Consider the following 17,111-nt stretch of genomic DNA (forward strand, 5'->3'; position numbering starts at 1 on the left):
CATGCATTTGCTTCAGTTCTTTAAGGTTCTTTAATAAAAGTACCTTATATTTTTTCTAAAGCATTATGAGATTTAAAATTAGAGATTATTTTTTTTTATTAAGTTTCTGCCATTGCACAAATAAACTAACAATAAAAATAAGATATAAAATGAAATACCTTATTTTTATTGTTAGTTTATTTGTGCAATTGCAGAAACTTAATAAAAAAAAACAAAACAAAAAAAATAATAATAATAATCTCTAATTTTAAATCTCATAATGCTTTAGAAAAAATATAAGGTACTTTTATTAAAGAACCTTAAAGAACTGAAGCAAATGCATGTCTTGGATAACATGTAAATAAGTGCCATAAAGAAAATATGCCTTAAAAATAATTAAAATAAATGTTTCTCCAGAAAAAAATAGAGTAATAAATAATTGACAGTTATTCCACAAAATCAAGTCGTGCATGAGCTGATAGGCCATATACGATGAGATTGAGTGGAATAATTGTTTTGTTCTATCCACATTCACTGGATTATGAGAAACAGAGCATTTTTTTTTTTTGCAAATTCGATAAATAAAAACTTTTATAGGCGGCACGGTGGTGTAGTGGTTAGCGCTGTCGCCTCACAGCAAGAAGGTCCTGATTACAATTATTATAGCACCAGTGGCGGCTGCTGGTTTTTAAAACAGGGGAAGCCCATTTTACGCATTCATCGTAAAACCTGTAGACCGGATATCAAAGCATAGAAAGGTGTGCCCCATTAGCATAGTGAACTAGACAACCCTACCTAGTGGCAGAAAGTATTTTTGCTTGTACATTTCATGTTATAGTCTGGCTTGCCAGGCTAGTGCCTCATATCCTTAATCAAAAATATCAAACATCCAAAAATCACTGGCTATTCAACGAAGAGCCTTGAACATCATACCCTGATATGCAACACAGAGTCTTTAACACAACACCTAGCTGTGCAACACATCCTTGAACATCTTCTGCAACACAGTCTGGAAATTCATAACCAGGTAGGCTATGCAACACACAGAACCTTGATTTATTTACTGATTGTTCTGTCATAGATGGAGTATAGTAGTGCTTGTTAATCTTATGTAACCACATATGCAAAGCAACTTCAGTTTTGGATCATATTTATCCTGGGAGCTGTCACGGGGAAGCTATAACAGGAACTTATATTTGTATGAACTACTGGTTTTTCAATGAGATTTTCCTCTTTGATTGTGTACTATAATTACAACTCTACAAAAACTTTCCATTTATTTTATACCTTTTGAAAGCTTAAAGTGTAGCACATTACATATTTTGCTGTTGTTATGCTATAATAATATAACACAAGTAGGTTATATTACTTGTATGAAAAGGTACATTTTGAAAAATCCTATTACAGCTGTCAACATTTGTGTAGTTACACAAGCCTAAAACAAAGTGGAAAAACTCTACAATTTTAATTTCTGGTTAAAGACTTACTAACAGTGTTGTTAGCAGCAGTAGCTGTGCCACAGCATTTATTCAATAATTACTAATCACTAGTAAACATAGTAGCTTATTATAAAGTGTAAAAATTTAATAATTAATATTAAATTACTATGCTGACAAAAACAGTAATGGCTATTTACATTTGTCAGTGTTATGCACTGCACTTACTTTGTCATTACAGAAACATTAATTATGGACATGTTAAATGTTACCCATTTTTCTTTGTGCCCCCACAATTAAAGTGATCAATATTACCCTTATTACTAAATCAGTAGTAATTAGTGTCCACAACTGCATGTCATAACGGGTTTAACAGTATATTATTCAGGAGTAATTGGAGAACTGATATGGAAACACCTGATTATTTACTTAGTAAAATTAATCATTAATTAAGGAGCCATGAAACGATATGGTTATCACAGTAAATTAATGTATCAGTAATTAATGGTTCTATAATGATAACATAACGATTCAAAAGTAGATCAAAATTCATTCTTTTTTCAGCATAGTAATGTGATATTCATTACTAAAACTACTCCCATTCATATTATACCCAGGTATAACCTATAACACAGAGCCCACCATTCTCTTAACATTACTGAACAATATACACACTTCAGATTCATGAACATTATATGATGCACACTATTTATACACAAATTCTGCCCTCCGCTCCTTTTCCAGAAAATGGTCTGTGACCCTGTCATACTAGCTGGTTGTGCTTTCCAGAGACTTCACCAATTTCTGTTAGCAGCTAGCACTGCAGATCCCAATAAGGCTCAAGCTAGCCTACAACCAGATTGAACTACAAATGAAATAAACGAGTGAATTTGCAAATGATCAAACTGATAGAATGGATGAAAGTTAACGGAGCACAACGAGTAATATTTACATTTATTTACAGAGTATTGTACAGAGACATCAATGAGAAGAAACGTTTATATGAAAAGAAAGTCGGACAGCACTTTGGCACACGACTACACTTTCTTGACATCCGCTGGGGACTGACTGATCATACTTCCGTGTTCCTCGCTGAAGTACCGCCCTCCTCATGTCTTTCAAACACTACCTCCAATAACCCTTCATCAGCCCGGCTTCTTGTCCCTCCCACTATCTCGTTTAGTCCCAGAGAAGCCCGGCTTCCCTGGAAGTGACGATTTTGTCGATTTTAACCAATAACAACTAGCCGAAATTGGCTGTTCAGAGCCGTCTCATGGACTGCAACGGAAACCCGGCTGCCAGCGCATAGAGCCCATTGAAATAAGAAAGGTTACAGCCAGTGTTGCCAGATTGGGCGGTTTTAAGTGCATTTTGGCGGGTTTTGAACATATTTTGGCTGGAAAACGTCAGCAGTATCTGGCAACGCTGGTTACAGCCTGGCAGCAAAGGTGATTCTCGTAGCGAACTGCAAGTTCATCAGACATCACTCAAATAAGTTACAGGATAGTTATGAACGTAAATACAATCTTGTGCATATATTATGTTATGCAAGTTATTGTTTTAATGAGAATTCAACGTCGTACATGCCGCAGTTTGGGGAGAGAATTTTAGGGGAAGCTCGGCTTCCCTTGTTGTCTCTGAGAAATCGCCCCTGTATAGCACAGATGAACTGCTCACTTTTAGAAAAGTGACATAGTTACATATACATTTCAAATAATGCATAATCTACAGTGGTGCTTGAAAGTTTGTGAACCCTTTAGAATTTTCTGTTTCTGCATAAATATGACCTATAACATCATCAGATTTTCACACAAGTCCTAAAAGTAGATAAAGAGAACCCAGTTAAACAAATGAGACAAAAATATTATACTTGGTCATTTATTTATTGAGGAAAATGATCCAATATTACATATCTGTGAGTGGCAAAAGTATGTGAACCTTTGCTTTCAGTATCTGGTGTGACCCCCTTGTGTAGCAATAACTGCAACTAAACGTTTCTGGTAACTACTGATCAGTCCTCCACACCGGCTTGGCTGAATTTTAGCCCATTCCTCTGTACAGAATAGCTTCAACATTGGCATGTTGGTGAGTTTCCTAACATGAACTGCTCCCTTCAGGACCTTCCACAACATTTCGATTGGATTAAGGTCAGGACTTTGACTTGGCCATTCCAAAAATTAATTTTATTCTTCTTTAACCATTCTTTGGTAGAACAACTTGTGTACTTGGGGTCATTGTCTTGCTGCATGACCCACCTTCTCTTGAGATTCAGTTCATAGACAGATGTCGTGACATTTTCCTTTAGAATTCACTGGTATAATTCAGAATTCATTGTTCCATCAATGATGGCAAGCCGTCCTGGCCCAAATGCAGCAAAACAGGCTCAAACCATGATACTACCACCACCATGTTTCATAGATGGGATAAGGTTCTTATGCTGGAATGCAGTGTTTTCCTTTCTCCAAACATAATACTTCTCATTTAAACCAAAAAGTTCTATTTTGGTCTCATCCATCCACAAAACATTTTTCCAATAGCCTTCTGACTTGTCCATGTGATCTTTAGCAAACTGCAGATGAGCAGCAATGTTCTTTTTGGAGGGCAGTGGCTTTCTCTTTGCAACCCTGCCATGCATACCACTGTTGTTCAGTATTCTCCTGATGGTGGACTCATGAACATTAACATTAGCCAATGTGAGAGAGGCCTTCAGTTGCTTAGAACTTACCCTGGGGTCCTTTGTGACCTCGCCGGCTATTACACGCCTTGCACTCAGAGTGATCTTTGTTGGTAGACCACTCCTGGGGAGGGTAACAATGGTCTTGAATTTCCTCCATTTGTACACATTCTGTCTGACTGTGGATTGGTGTCCATCTCTAAAGAGTCCAAACTCTTTAAAGATGTTTTTTTAACCTTTTCCAGCCTGATGAGCATCAACAACACTTTTTCTGAGGTCCTCAGTGTAGCAACTTGGATGGGTGGGTGGAGCACAGAAGGACGGCAGGCCAGAACTGAGTTCACAAAACCGTTTATTATCAGCTTTTCAGCTTCTGCACATTTATTCATATATCTTTATACACACACACACACGCCACACACACGTGTTCTGGTCGGGAGAGAGCCCGGTCTGCTCTCGCTCTCATCCTTAAATAAGGCGCGGTCACTGGGGAAGACACACAAACACAGGTTAATTCACATCAGGTGTAGTGATTCTGCCACTTACCTTCCCTGACTCCACCCTCCGGTCACAGACCGATGCTTGACCACGCCCCCACTGCCACATACCCCCACCGCCCGACTCAGGCCGGGCAGCTGTCCGGCCCGCAGCCGACTCCCCCCCCCCCTTGACGGGCGAGGAAGTCCGCCACAACCATCTGCGCCCCCGGCCTGTGGACCACCTTGAAGTTAAAGGGTTGGAGTGCCAGATACCAACGGGTGAGCCACGCGTTGGCATCCTTCATGCGGTGGAGCCACTGGAGGGGCACGTGGTCTGAACAGAGGGTGAAAGGACGTCCCAGCAGGTAGTAACGGAGGGCGAGGACCACCCACTTGATGGCCAGGCACTCCTTCTCTATGGTGCTATAGCGCCCCTCACGCACTAACAGCTTTCGACTTATATACAGCACTGGGCGATCCTCCCCCTCCACCTCCTGGGACAAAACAGCCCCCAGCCCTCTGTCCGACGCATCCGTCTGCAATATAAAAGGGAGAGAAAAGTCAGGGGAGTGTAACAGTGGCCCCCCACACAGTGCAGCCTTTACCTCAGAAAAAGTCCGCTGGCATTGCTCCGTCCACTGGACCGGATCTGGTGCCCCCTTTTTAGTGAGATCAGTCAGCGGGCTGGTGACGTCCGAATAATTAGGTATAAACCTGCGATAATAGCCAGCCAGCCCCAGGAACTGTCTCACCCCCTTTTTGGTCTTGGGCCTCGGGCAGGCCGCAATCGCTGCAGTCTTGTTAATTTGGGGACGCACCTGCCCATTGCCCAAGTGGAAGCCCAGATACCGTACTTCCACCCGCCCAATCGCACACTTCTTCGGGTTGGCTGTGAGACCCGCCCGCCTCAGAGACCTAAGGATGGCCCTCAGGTGTTGTAGGTGCCGCGGCCAGTCATTGCTATAAATAATGATATCGTCAAGGTATGTGGCAGCATAGGTGGCGTGGGGGTGGAGGACCCTATCCATCAGCTGCTGAAACGTAGTGGGCACCCCAAACAGCCCAAAAGGAAGTGTGACAAACTGGTGTAAGCCGAACGGTGTGGAAAAGGCCGTTTTTTCTTGGGATAATGGAGTAAAGGGGATCTGCCAATAACCCTTTATCAAATCCAGTGTCAAGTAAAAGCGAGCCGTGCCTAGTCGATCGAGCAACTCATCAATACGAGGCATTGGGTACGCGTTGAATTTAGACACCGCGTTGACTTTTCTATAGTCCACACAGAACTGGACCGACCCGTCGGCCTTGGGTACCAAGACCACCGGACTACTCCAGTCACTGTGGGACTCCTCAACAATGCCCATTTCAAGCATGGTCTCGAGTTCTTCCCGAACAACCTTTTTCTTGTGTTCGGGCAGTCTGTAAGGGCAGCTACGCACTATCACCCCCGGGGGCGTCTCAATGTGGTGTTCTATGAGGTGGGTGCGGCCAGGCAGGGGTGAGAACACGTCAGAAAATTCTGTTTGCAACCGGGCGACCTCCACGAGCTGGGTCGGTGAGAGGTGGGCTCCACAGGGGACCGGAGCGGTGGGTGATGCCAATTTTCCCTCCGGCCCCAGCTCCGCCTTCTCAGGAACCACCGACACCAGTGCCATGGGGACCTCCTCGCTCCAATGTTTTAACAGATTGAGGTGGTATACCTGTAACGCCCCACCCCTGTCCATTCGCCTCACCTCATAGTCGATGTCCCCGACTCGCCGTGTGACCTCAAAGGGTCCTTGCCACCTGGCGATTAATTTAGAGCTCGATGTGGGCAACAGTACGAGTACTTTATCTCCTGGTGCGAACTCCCTGAGGCGCATACCCTTGTTGAACAGGCGGGTTTGTCGCACTTGGGCCTGCCGCAAATTCTCCTGGGTTAGGTGGGCGAGTGTGTGGAGTTTTGCGCGCAGGTCAATAATGTATTGGATTTCATTTTTACTTTGTGAAGGTCCCTCCTCCCAATTTTCCTGCAGCACATCTAGAATGCCGCGCGGCTTACGCCCATATAACAATTCAAACGGGGAGAACCCCGTGGAGGCTTGTGGGACCTCTCGCACTGAAAACAACAAGGGTTCGAGCCACTTATCCCAATTACGTGCGTCCTCACAAATTTTTAAATTATATTTTTGAGGGTGCGATTGAACTGTTCAACTAAACTGTCAGTTTGTGGGTGATAAACGCTGGTGCGGATTGGCTTAATCCCCAACAACTTATACAGTTCCTTTAGTGTACGTGACATAAACGCGGTGCCTTGGTCAGTCAGAATCTCTTCCGGGATTCCAACTCTGGAGATGACGCGGAAGAGTGCCTCCGCAATACTGCGTGCTGAGATATTGCGAAGAGGCACTGCTTCCGGGTATCGCATTGCATAGTCCACCAGAACTAATATAAAGTGGTACCCTTGTGCTGACCGATCTAATGGCCCGACGAGATCCATCCCAATTCTTTTGAACGGGGTCTCGATTAATGGGAGAGGGCGCAAAGGCGCTTTTGGAATGGCCGCTGGATTTACTAATTGGCATTCGTGGCACGCCGTACACCACCTACGGACATCGCGGCGAATCCCCAGCCAATAGAATCAGGCCATTATTCGGGCTAGTGTTTTATCCTGCCCTAAGTGTCCAGCCATGGGATTAAAGTGAGCCGCCTGGAATACCAATTCCCGGCGGCTTTTCAGAATCAAAAGCTGTGTGACTTGCTCTTTAGTTTGAGTGTCCTACGTCACTCGGTATAATCTATCCTTCATAATCGCAAAGTAAGGGAAGGACAGGGTGGCGTTTGGCTGGAGCGTTTGACCATCGATTACTCTCACTTGGCCAAACGCATGCCGCAGAGTCTCGTCTCGCGTCTGCTCTAACGGGAAATCTGCCAGGGATTCCCCAATAGAGAGAGGAGGAGCCAGCGGCTCCTCACTCTGACGCAGAGCTGACGTAGACGGCTCTGTGACAGCTGCTCCCGCCAACACGACACCGGGACCTCCCCTTATTAAACTACTGCAGGACCCACTCTTTACTAGGTGCCTCATTAATTCCCCAAATCCCGGCCAATCAGTCCCCAAAATTATTGAGTGGGTAAGGCGAGGATTAACCGCCGCCTTCACTATAAATTTTTCCCCTCGGAACAAAATGTGGACTGACACTAAAGGGTAGCTCTGAACATCCCCGTGCACACACAACACCTTCACCAATTGTGCTCCCCTCAATGCCTCGTCTTGCACCAGGCTTTGGTGGATTGAGGTCTGATTACAACCAGAATCCACCAACGCCTGATATGTATCCCCTTGAATACTCACCAGTATACGATATGCTCCGGCCCGATTGAGGGCGGCTCCTGGCGCGTTGGGGATCCGAACCACCGTGCCCACTTCCATCACCGAGCACTGCTGTTGGAGATGGCCCGGCTCCCCGCAGCGCCAGCAAACCGGCCCGGGCTTCCTCTCTGCACTGGTGCTCTGGGGCTCACTCACCTGAGGGGGGGGAGAGACAGACACAGAAGGGAGAAACGGGAGGGCACCGCGGGTGCGGCGGGGTGGCTGGGGTGGGGCCGGCCCCTGCCTCCGCGGTGGGGGAACGGGGCGAGGAGGAGACACGGGAGGAGAGGGAGAGAGAGAGAGAGAGGGGAGAAGAGGTTGTCTGCTGTCCTGCCGTCGGGACAGCCGCCAAATGGTCCTCCACCAGCTCGACTGCCTGATCCAGCGACGCTGGTCGGTGGCACTGGACCCACTCTGCAGCTCCGGCTGGTAGACACGCGATGAACTGCTCCAGCGCCACCTGGTCGATGATCCCCTCGGCGTCGTGGTTGTCGGCCCTCAACCATCGCCCGCAGGCGGCCCGGAGTTGCTGGCCAAACGCGAATGGCCGGCCGACTTCCTCCAAGCGCAAAGCGCGGAAGCGCTGCCGTTGTTGCTCGAGGGTGCGCCCCACACGCTGGAGAACGGCCCGGCGAAGGTCCGCGTAGGCCAGCCGGCGGGGAGCTGTAGCGCGGCCAGCTGCGCCTCTCCCGTTAGCAGGGGGAGGAGGCGCGCCGCGCGCTGTTCCATCGGCCACCCTGAGGTCTCTGCCACCTGCTCAAAGAACGTGAGGAAGGCCTCGGGGTCGTCCTGCGGGCCCATCTTCGTCAGGGTGAAGGGGGACGGCCCCGCGGCGGTGGACCCCACTGACGCGAGGAGGTGCCGGAACGCCTGTCGCTCTTCCTGCTGAGCCAGCACCAGATCCTCGAACCGCTGTTCCTGATCCTTCCGGAGGGCGACTAGTGCCTGGTGCTGGCTTTGCTGGGCCGTGGCGAGGGCGTGGACCAGCTCGGCGAATGGGGAGGACTCCATGTGGCTGTTCTGCTTCAGCGCTCCAAATCCCGGGTTTCGGCACCACTGTAGCAACTTGGATGGGTGGGTGGAGCACAGAAGGACGGCAGGCCAGAACTGAGTTCACAAAACTGTTTATTATCAGCTTTTCAGCTTCTACATGTTTATTCATATCTTTATACACACACACACACACACACACACACACACACACACACACACACGCACGTGTTCTGGTCGGGAGAGAGCCCGCTCTGCTCTCGCTCTCCTCCATAAATAGGGCGTGGTCACTGGGGAAGACACACAAACACAGGTTAATTCACATCAGGTGTAGTGATTCTGCCACTTACCTTCCCTGACTCTGCCCTCCGGTCACAGACCGCCGCTTGATCACGCCCCCACTGCCACACTCAGAAATCTCCTTTGTTTGTGCCATGATACACTTCCACAAACATGTGTTGTGAGGATCAGACTTTGATAGATCCCTGTTCTTTAAATTAAACATGGTGCCCACTCACACCTGATTGTCATCCCATTGATTGAAAACACCTGAATCTAATTTCACCTTCAAATTAACTGCTATTCCTAAAGGTTCACATTCTTTTGCCACTCACAGATACGTAATATTGGATCATTTTCCTCAATAAATAAATGACCAAGTATAATATTTTTGTCTCATTTGTTTAACCGGGTTCTCTTTATCTACTTTTAGGACTTTTGTGAAAATCTGATGTTTTCGGTCATGTTTATGCAGAAATGTAGAAAATTCCAAAGGGTTCACAGACTTTCAAGCACCACTGTATTTGGCTGATACAAACATTTTCAGTGATTTCAGCTTGTGGAACAGTTTAAAGAGAAAGTAATTTTTGTTTCTTGGCATTTAGTTTGATAATGTCATGGAAGCCATGGCCTAATGGCTTGAGAAGCAGCTTTGGGACCAAAAGGTTTGATTCCCTGGACCAGCAGGAATGGCTGTCGTTCCCTTGAACAAGGCACCTAAAGCCCAACTGCTCCCCAGGTTGCTCTGATTATGCTGTACATCACTCTTGATAACAGTGTTTGCTAAATGCCATTAATGTCAATCCAATGTAATGTAATGTAATGTAATGCACCAAAAAGCAAAAACATATGATGAAATGCAGAACAAAACTAAACAAACTAACATGGGATTTGGCATCAGCTCTAGGTTAAATACATTTACTCACATTACTAATATCGTCATTGGTGCAATTTTTAAGAATTTAGCAGCTTTTATAGAATAGCCTTTAGCAGCAATGTCTCACAGAACCTCACCTCGCAGAAAAGTGTGTCGTAGACACTCCATGCTGTCTCAACAGAAGTTGAATTCAGCCCACTTTTATTCTCCACCATCTCCAGGAAATCCTATTCATTAAAAACCACAGCATTCACAACAAAACTGCAATGCAATGCCACCATCTCTTCCACACTCTCAACATATATTTAAGAAACAAAGCTGCTTAATTTATATAATCTCTTCACCACATAAAAGGGGAACTATTGTTCACAAGGACTTACTGTCAAACAATCTTAAAAGTAGACAATAAAACCCCTATTCACATGTATCCTCCTGATTGCAGGTGTGTGCACACAGGTCACAGTGTAAATAAATCAATGTGAAAGAATAAAAGAAATATTTTCTTTTGTATACATATGTCAATTATTCTATAAGATTTTTTTTAACCTACAACCCCAGTTCCAAAAAAGTTGGGATGCTGTGTAAACTGTAAATAAAAACAGAATGTGATCATTTGCAAATCATGGAAACCTTATATTTCATTGAAAATAGTACAAAGACACTGATCAAATGTTGAAACTGAGAAATTTTATTGTTTTTTTTTTTTTTAAATATATGCTCATTTTAGTTACACGTCAATCCTGAGATCAAGATGCTGACCTCTTCTGCTCCTCGGACCTGCCTGATCCATCCTGATGCCCTATGTCTGGCTGGAGTCTCATCATATTGCTCCTGTGGAGAATGGCCCCATATGGACAGTCAGATGTCGCACTTAGAAGATAGCTCTGGACACTTACAGTAATGCTTTTATGGCTGAGGACTACAATTGACTTGCTAACTTTAGGACTGCAGTTGTCATGAAGTTTTGCACTCAAGTTTCCATAAATGAACAGTTTATAACGTCAACAAAACAAACTTCATGTTAAAAATTTTATAATCATGCTATCTGTTGTCACCCAAATGAGGATTGGTTCCCTTTTTAGTCTGGTTCCTCTCGAGGTTTCTTCCTCATGTAGTCTGAGGGAGTTTTTCCTTGCCACCGTCGCCACAGGCTTGCTCATTGGGGATAGACTAGGAATAAAATTAGCTCATGTTTAAAGTCACTAAAATTCTGTAAAGCTGCTTTGCGACAATGTATATTGTTAAAAGCACTATAAAAATAAACTTGACTTGAATTTTGAATTTGATGTCAGCAACACGTTTCAAAGAAGTTGGGACAGGGGCATGTTTACCAATGTGTTGCATCACCTCTACTTTTAACAACACTGTAAATTTTTGGGAACTAAGGAGACCAATTGCTGTAGTTTTGAAAGAGAAATGTTGTCCCATTCTTGCCTGACATACTATAGTTTCAATTGCTCAACAGATCAGGGTCTCCTTTGTTGTATTTTGTGCTTCATAATGTGCCAAATGTTTTAAACGGGAGACAGGTCTGGACTGGAGGCAGGCCAGTTTAGTACCTGGACTCTTTTACTACGGAGCCATGCAGTTTTAATATGTGCAAAAAGCGGTTTGGCATTGTCTTGCTGAAAGAAGGAAGGCCTTCCCTGAAAAATAGTTTGTCTGGATGGCAGCATATTGCTCTGAAACCTGTATAGATCATTCAACGTTAATGATGCCATCCCAGATGTACAAGCTACCCATGTCATGTGCACTAATACACCCTTATACATCAAGTCAAGTTTGTTTGTATCATGCTTTTAACAGTAGAAACATTGTCCCAAAGCAGCTTTACAGGATTTGAATGACTTAAGACATGAGCTAATTTTATCCCTAATCTATCCCCAATGAGCAAGCCTGTGGCGACAGTGGCAAGGAAAAACTCCCTCAGACGACATGAGGAAGAAACCTCGAGAGGAACCAGACTCAAAAGGGAACCCATCCTCATTTGGGCAACAACAGACAACATGACTATAACATTAACAGTTTTAACATGAAGTCAGTTTCGTTGATGTTATAACTCTTCATTGATGGAAACTTGAGTGCAAAACTGTTCATGACAACTGCAGTCCTCAAGTTAGCAAGTCAACTGTAGTCCTCAGCCATAAAAGCATTACTGTAAGTGTCCAGAGCGTCTTCCAAGTGTGACTTTCAACTGTCCATCTGGGGCCATCCTCCACAGGAGCAATGTAACGAGACTCCAAACAGACATAGGGCATAAGGATGGATCAGGCCGGTCCAAGGAGCAGAAGAGGTCAGCATCTCGATCTCAGGATTGACGTAACTCAGAGGGACAGATTTTTTTTTTGGGGGGGGGGGAGAAAACACAGGTTGTTAGGTATGCCCAATGTCACCTGCATAATTAGGAACAGTATACATTTTGCACTGAGTACAAGCAGGGACTCCGGCAAAACTAACTATGACAGCATAACTAAAAGGGGTGAGCCAGAAGGTAACACAGGAAGCCCCAGGACATAAAGCAGCAGCCACTGTACCATCAACAAACTCGAGTGAGCAAGCCAGTGGGGGACTGACAGCATCCATACATCCCAGTTTACCAAAACACCCTATGTCTGAGGACCCTCCAGATCTACACCTTTACCTCATAAAACACCATTAACAAAAGGCTTGACTAAACAGATATGTTTTTAGCCTAGACTTAAATGCTGAGACTGTGTCTGATTCCTGAACACTACATGGAAGGCTGTTCCATGACTTTGGGGCTTTGTAAGAAAAGGCTCTTCCCCCTGATGTAGCCTTCACTATACGAGGTACCAGCAGATAGCCTGCACCTTTTGATCTAAGTAGGCGTGGCAGGTCATAAAAGACCAGAAGTTCACTCAGGTACTGTGGCGTGAGACCATTCAGTGCTTTAAAGGTCAATAGTAGTATTTTATAATCAATAAGAAATTTGATACCATTACAGATGCTGGCTTTTGAACTGTGAACTGACAAGTCCCTCTCCTCTTTAGCCTGGAGGACATGGTGTCCATGATTTCTAAATAGAATTTCTACTTTTGATTCGTCAGACCATGGGACAATTTTCCACTTCACCTCAGTCCATCGTAAAAGAGATTAGGCCCAGAGAAGGTGGCAGTGTTTCTGGATATTTTTTATACATAGTTTTAACTTGCATTTGTGGATGCAGTAATGAACTGTTTTCACAGACAATGTTTTTGTGAAGTGTTCCTGAGCCCATACAGTGATTTCCACTACAGACACATGTCTGCTTTTATTGCAGTATCACCTGAGGGCCTGAATATCACAGGCATCCAATGTCAGTTTTCAGCCTTGGGCAACAGTTTTCAGCCCTGGGCAAACAGTGCAACAATTTAAGAATAACGATCCTCTGTGTAAAATTGCAAAGAATTTGGGGATCACATCATCTCTGGTACATAAGATCATTAAAATATTCAGAGAATCTGGAACTCTTAATGATATTATGTACCACAGAGGATGTGATCCCCAAATTATTTGCAATTTTACAGTGAGGACTGTTATGCTTAAATTGTGGCACTGTTTGCCCTGGCACTGGTCTTTCACAGAGCAGTGAACCCCTCCCCAACTTTACTTCTGAGAGACTCAGCCTCTCTGGAATGCTCTTTTATACCCAATCGTGTTACTGACCTGTTGCCAATTAACAAAATTAGTTGGGGTTTTTTTTGTTTCTTTGTTTTTTTTTTGTATTACACACCTTTTTCAGTCTTTTGTTGCCCCATCCCAACTTTTCTGAAATGTTTTGCTGACATCAAATTCAAAACCAGCATATATTTTTCAAAAAAAAACAATAAAATTTCTCAGTTTCAACAATTATGTTATGTTGTCTTTGTATTATTTTCAATTAAATACAGGGTTTCCATGATTTGCAAATCTTCATATTCTGTTTTTTGTTTTATTTATTTATGTTTTACACAGTGTCCCAACCTTTTTTTTTTTGGGAATTGAAGTTGTATTTTACTCTCAGGTCCTAATAGCCTAATCTCTGTAAATTATAATAAAACAAAAATAAAATTAAAATTGCAGGCCCCATTGGAAAAATTGATTTCAGAATTATTCCATTATGTAAATGTTAAATAGCTAATTTTGACCAGAATGCAGGTATTAAAGGGAGTATTGTTTAGAGTAGGTAATTTAGAGAGAGATTCAGACTCACTTTGTAAGTCTTAGATATATTGAGGAAGATCTCTGTTCTTTCTGTCTCGTTCATGAGCAATTGGTAGCGTGGGCAGTTTGCTTTAGGAAACAGCAACAGCTGGGAAACAAAAAAACATGTTACACAGTCATTAATGATCACTCACTGTTAGTTTCCATCGAAAATAATCTGACCATTATTGCAGTAATATACAGTATGTTCTGGAAAATTTGTCAAAATTTCAAATGGGTACTTGGTCTAACTTCTAAATTTTTAAATCCCAATTTTGGGACTCAAACTATGTGGTATGTACTGAGTAGATGGGGGGAGGTGCATATTCTTACCTTCTCCTCATCCTGTGAAACTGTGTGTATTGGTATAGGCTGCCAGTCCAAACCAGGATGAAATACCTGTGAGCCACTGGGTGGGTAAAGACCAGCAAGATTTGAGGCAGCACTCATCAGAGTGCGATCATAATCTGTGCTTCGTACAGCAATCTGTGCCACAGGAAATAGATTGAGAATGGCAATCAGCACCTACTATAAATACTGACTTTAAATTACATGTCACACAGGTACAGAACAGTGTCAAGGTACCAAATTCCTGAAAACAGATTAGTACCAGTAACCCTTTGGAACAAGGCAGGTTTCAGACTTACATTACTCCTTCGTAAATTGACATTGTGGTGACGAACCTCATCTCATTATCTCTAGCCGCTTTATCCTGTTCTACAGGGTCACAGGCAAGCTGGAGCCTATCCCAGCCGACTACGGGCGAAAGGCGGGGTACACCCTGGACAAGTCGCCAGGTCATCACAGGGCTGACACATAGACACAGACAACCATTCACATTCACACCTACGGTCAATTTAGAGTCACCAGTTAACCTAACCTGCATGTCTTTGGACTGTGGGGGAAACCGGAGCACCCAGAGGAAACCCACACGGACACGGGGAGAACATGCAAACTCCGCACAGAAAGGCCCTCGCCGGCCACGGGGCTCGAACCCGGACCTTCTTGCTGTGAGGCGACAGCACTAACCACTACACCACTGTGCCGCCTGGTGACGAACCTGATCTCATTAAAAAATTTCAAGAAGTGAAATTTCAATGCGGTTGGATTTCAGTGAATTAAAAATGTTGTAAGTAAAAGGTAAAAATAAATTCACCCTGAAACCCACCATCACCCTTATTAACTGTTTATATAAACTTGTAAACTTGTTGAGCTGTTGATAATTATACAAGCTCAAGAACATCTGTGGCAACAGAATATTCACAGTAGATTCAGTTGGATTCTGCAACCATCTATATTCATCAAAATATAATGGGAATGTAATGGGAGGGTGTTGCTTAATTGTTCCTGTCATAGATATCCCATAATAACTAGATAGGGCACAAGCTGTTTACTTCCAGCACAATTAGACACCATATTGGTTTGCTGATTCTTGTCATGGATATCCCATTTTGTATATTGTGTTGTTGACTATATCGATGAAAATAAGTGTCTTAACACTGAAATAATGCTTAGCAATCATGAAAATATGCATTAAGGAGTGACCCTGGGTATGTTGGAAAAGGAGTGAGAGAGATGTCCATTGGAAGGAGAGGAAGAGGTAGACCAAAACAATGTCTACAAGACTGTGTCAAGGAAGATATGAAAGCTGTTAGAGTGACAGAGGAAATGGCAACTGACAGAAGATATTGGAGGACATGGATTAGTACCGGTGACCCCACAGCATGTGGGAAATAGCCTGAAGAAGAAGACTCATGAAAATGTGACAAGGAGGGTTTGTGATCACTTAAAGTGTTAAACAGGAATGTCAACATTTGGCAAGCATATGTTTCATGTATCGAGCAAACATGAAAGAAAGCAGCATAAACGCTAAATAAATGAAACTGGATATTATGACAGGTCAGACTATCATGAGTTTTATAGTTGGTTTTTCTGATAAAGAATTCTCCTTTGTACAAATATGCTTTATTTATATTTTTAAAGGTGTGTGTGTGTGTGAGTGAGAGAGAAAGTGTGCACATGCATGTGTGTACATGTGCGCATTTTCACTGCTTCAGATGGGTTAAATACGGAGAAAGAACTTCACTGTGTTGTAATGTATATGTGACAAAGGCTTCTAATTTTAACAGTCTACTCAGAAACTGTAATCGTGTGATTTTTACAGGCAACAAAATATGAGAAATCCACAGACTTTTACAAAGTTTAAATCTCACTTGGCTAGATAACAAATACGCAGTACTGACAGATATAAGTAAACAATCCCGTTGCCATAGCAACGTGATTCTTGCTGTCTAAAAAGATCACTTTTCTCAGTGAATAAATACAAACAAAATCATGTCACATAAAATGATCAATGATCGGGCTTATTTTTATACCCAAGGGTTGTTTACAACAATTTAGAAGTGATGTATCCACGAGCTACAGTTGCCTCGCTGAGCCAGGTTTGGCATGGGTGAAGTCACGATTTGTACTCAGAGTGCAATATTTGAACCTCAGAGAGAGAGTAAGATGGCAGCACTCAGGGACATTGTTTTTCTTTTAAAATAAAATATGGACACAGTATACAGGTACAAATATGAACAAGAGAACACTCAAAAACCTGTCTTATATGGATATAAGTATAAAGGAGTTTACTTTCTGGGTTTTGTTTGGCTTTAATACTGTAAGTCAGACAAATGAAGAAACAACTAGCCAATAATAAACAATAAAGGTCTTCATTTACATAGATAAATGATTCCATATGATAACCCCGCCATTTACAATCAAGCCTGTGTATAACAAGTGAGGCAAATTCATTGCCTCCCTATCTGCTGCCTGATATATTGCTCTATAACAAAATATACAGTGAGTATGGGAGCAACTTCAG

General features: G+C 43.4%; 1 protein-coding gene across 2 annotated transcripts in view; it reads right to left on the reverse strand.

The window, feature by feature from the left end:
• The window catches only part of acp2 (acid phosphatase 2, lysosomal), a 153,649-nt gene that overhangs the window by 75,502 nt on the left and 61,036 nt on the right, over positions 1–17,111 (reverse strand). For both annotated transcript variants that reach the window (XM_060911499.1, XM_060911500.1), the window contains 3 exons: positions 14,579–14,731; positions 14,256–14,354; positions 10,201–10,290 (listed from right to left, as the gene is read on the reverse strand). In XM_060911499.1, the coding sequence (XP_060767482.1) occupies positions 10,201–10,290; positions 14,256–14,354; positions 14,579–14,731 (342 nt within the window). The remainder of the gene's footprint in view (positions 1–10,200; positions 10,291–14,255; positions 14,355–14,578; positions 14,732–17,111) is intronic.

Source organism: Neoarius graeffei, chromosome 27 (assembly GCF_027579695.1).
Source record: "Neoarius graeffei isolate fNeoGra1 chromosome 27, fNeoGra1.pri, whole genome shotgun sequence".
Classification (NCBI taxonomy): Eukaryota; Metazoa; Chordata; class Actinopteri; order Siluriformes; family Ariidae; genus Neoarius; species Neoarius graeffei.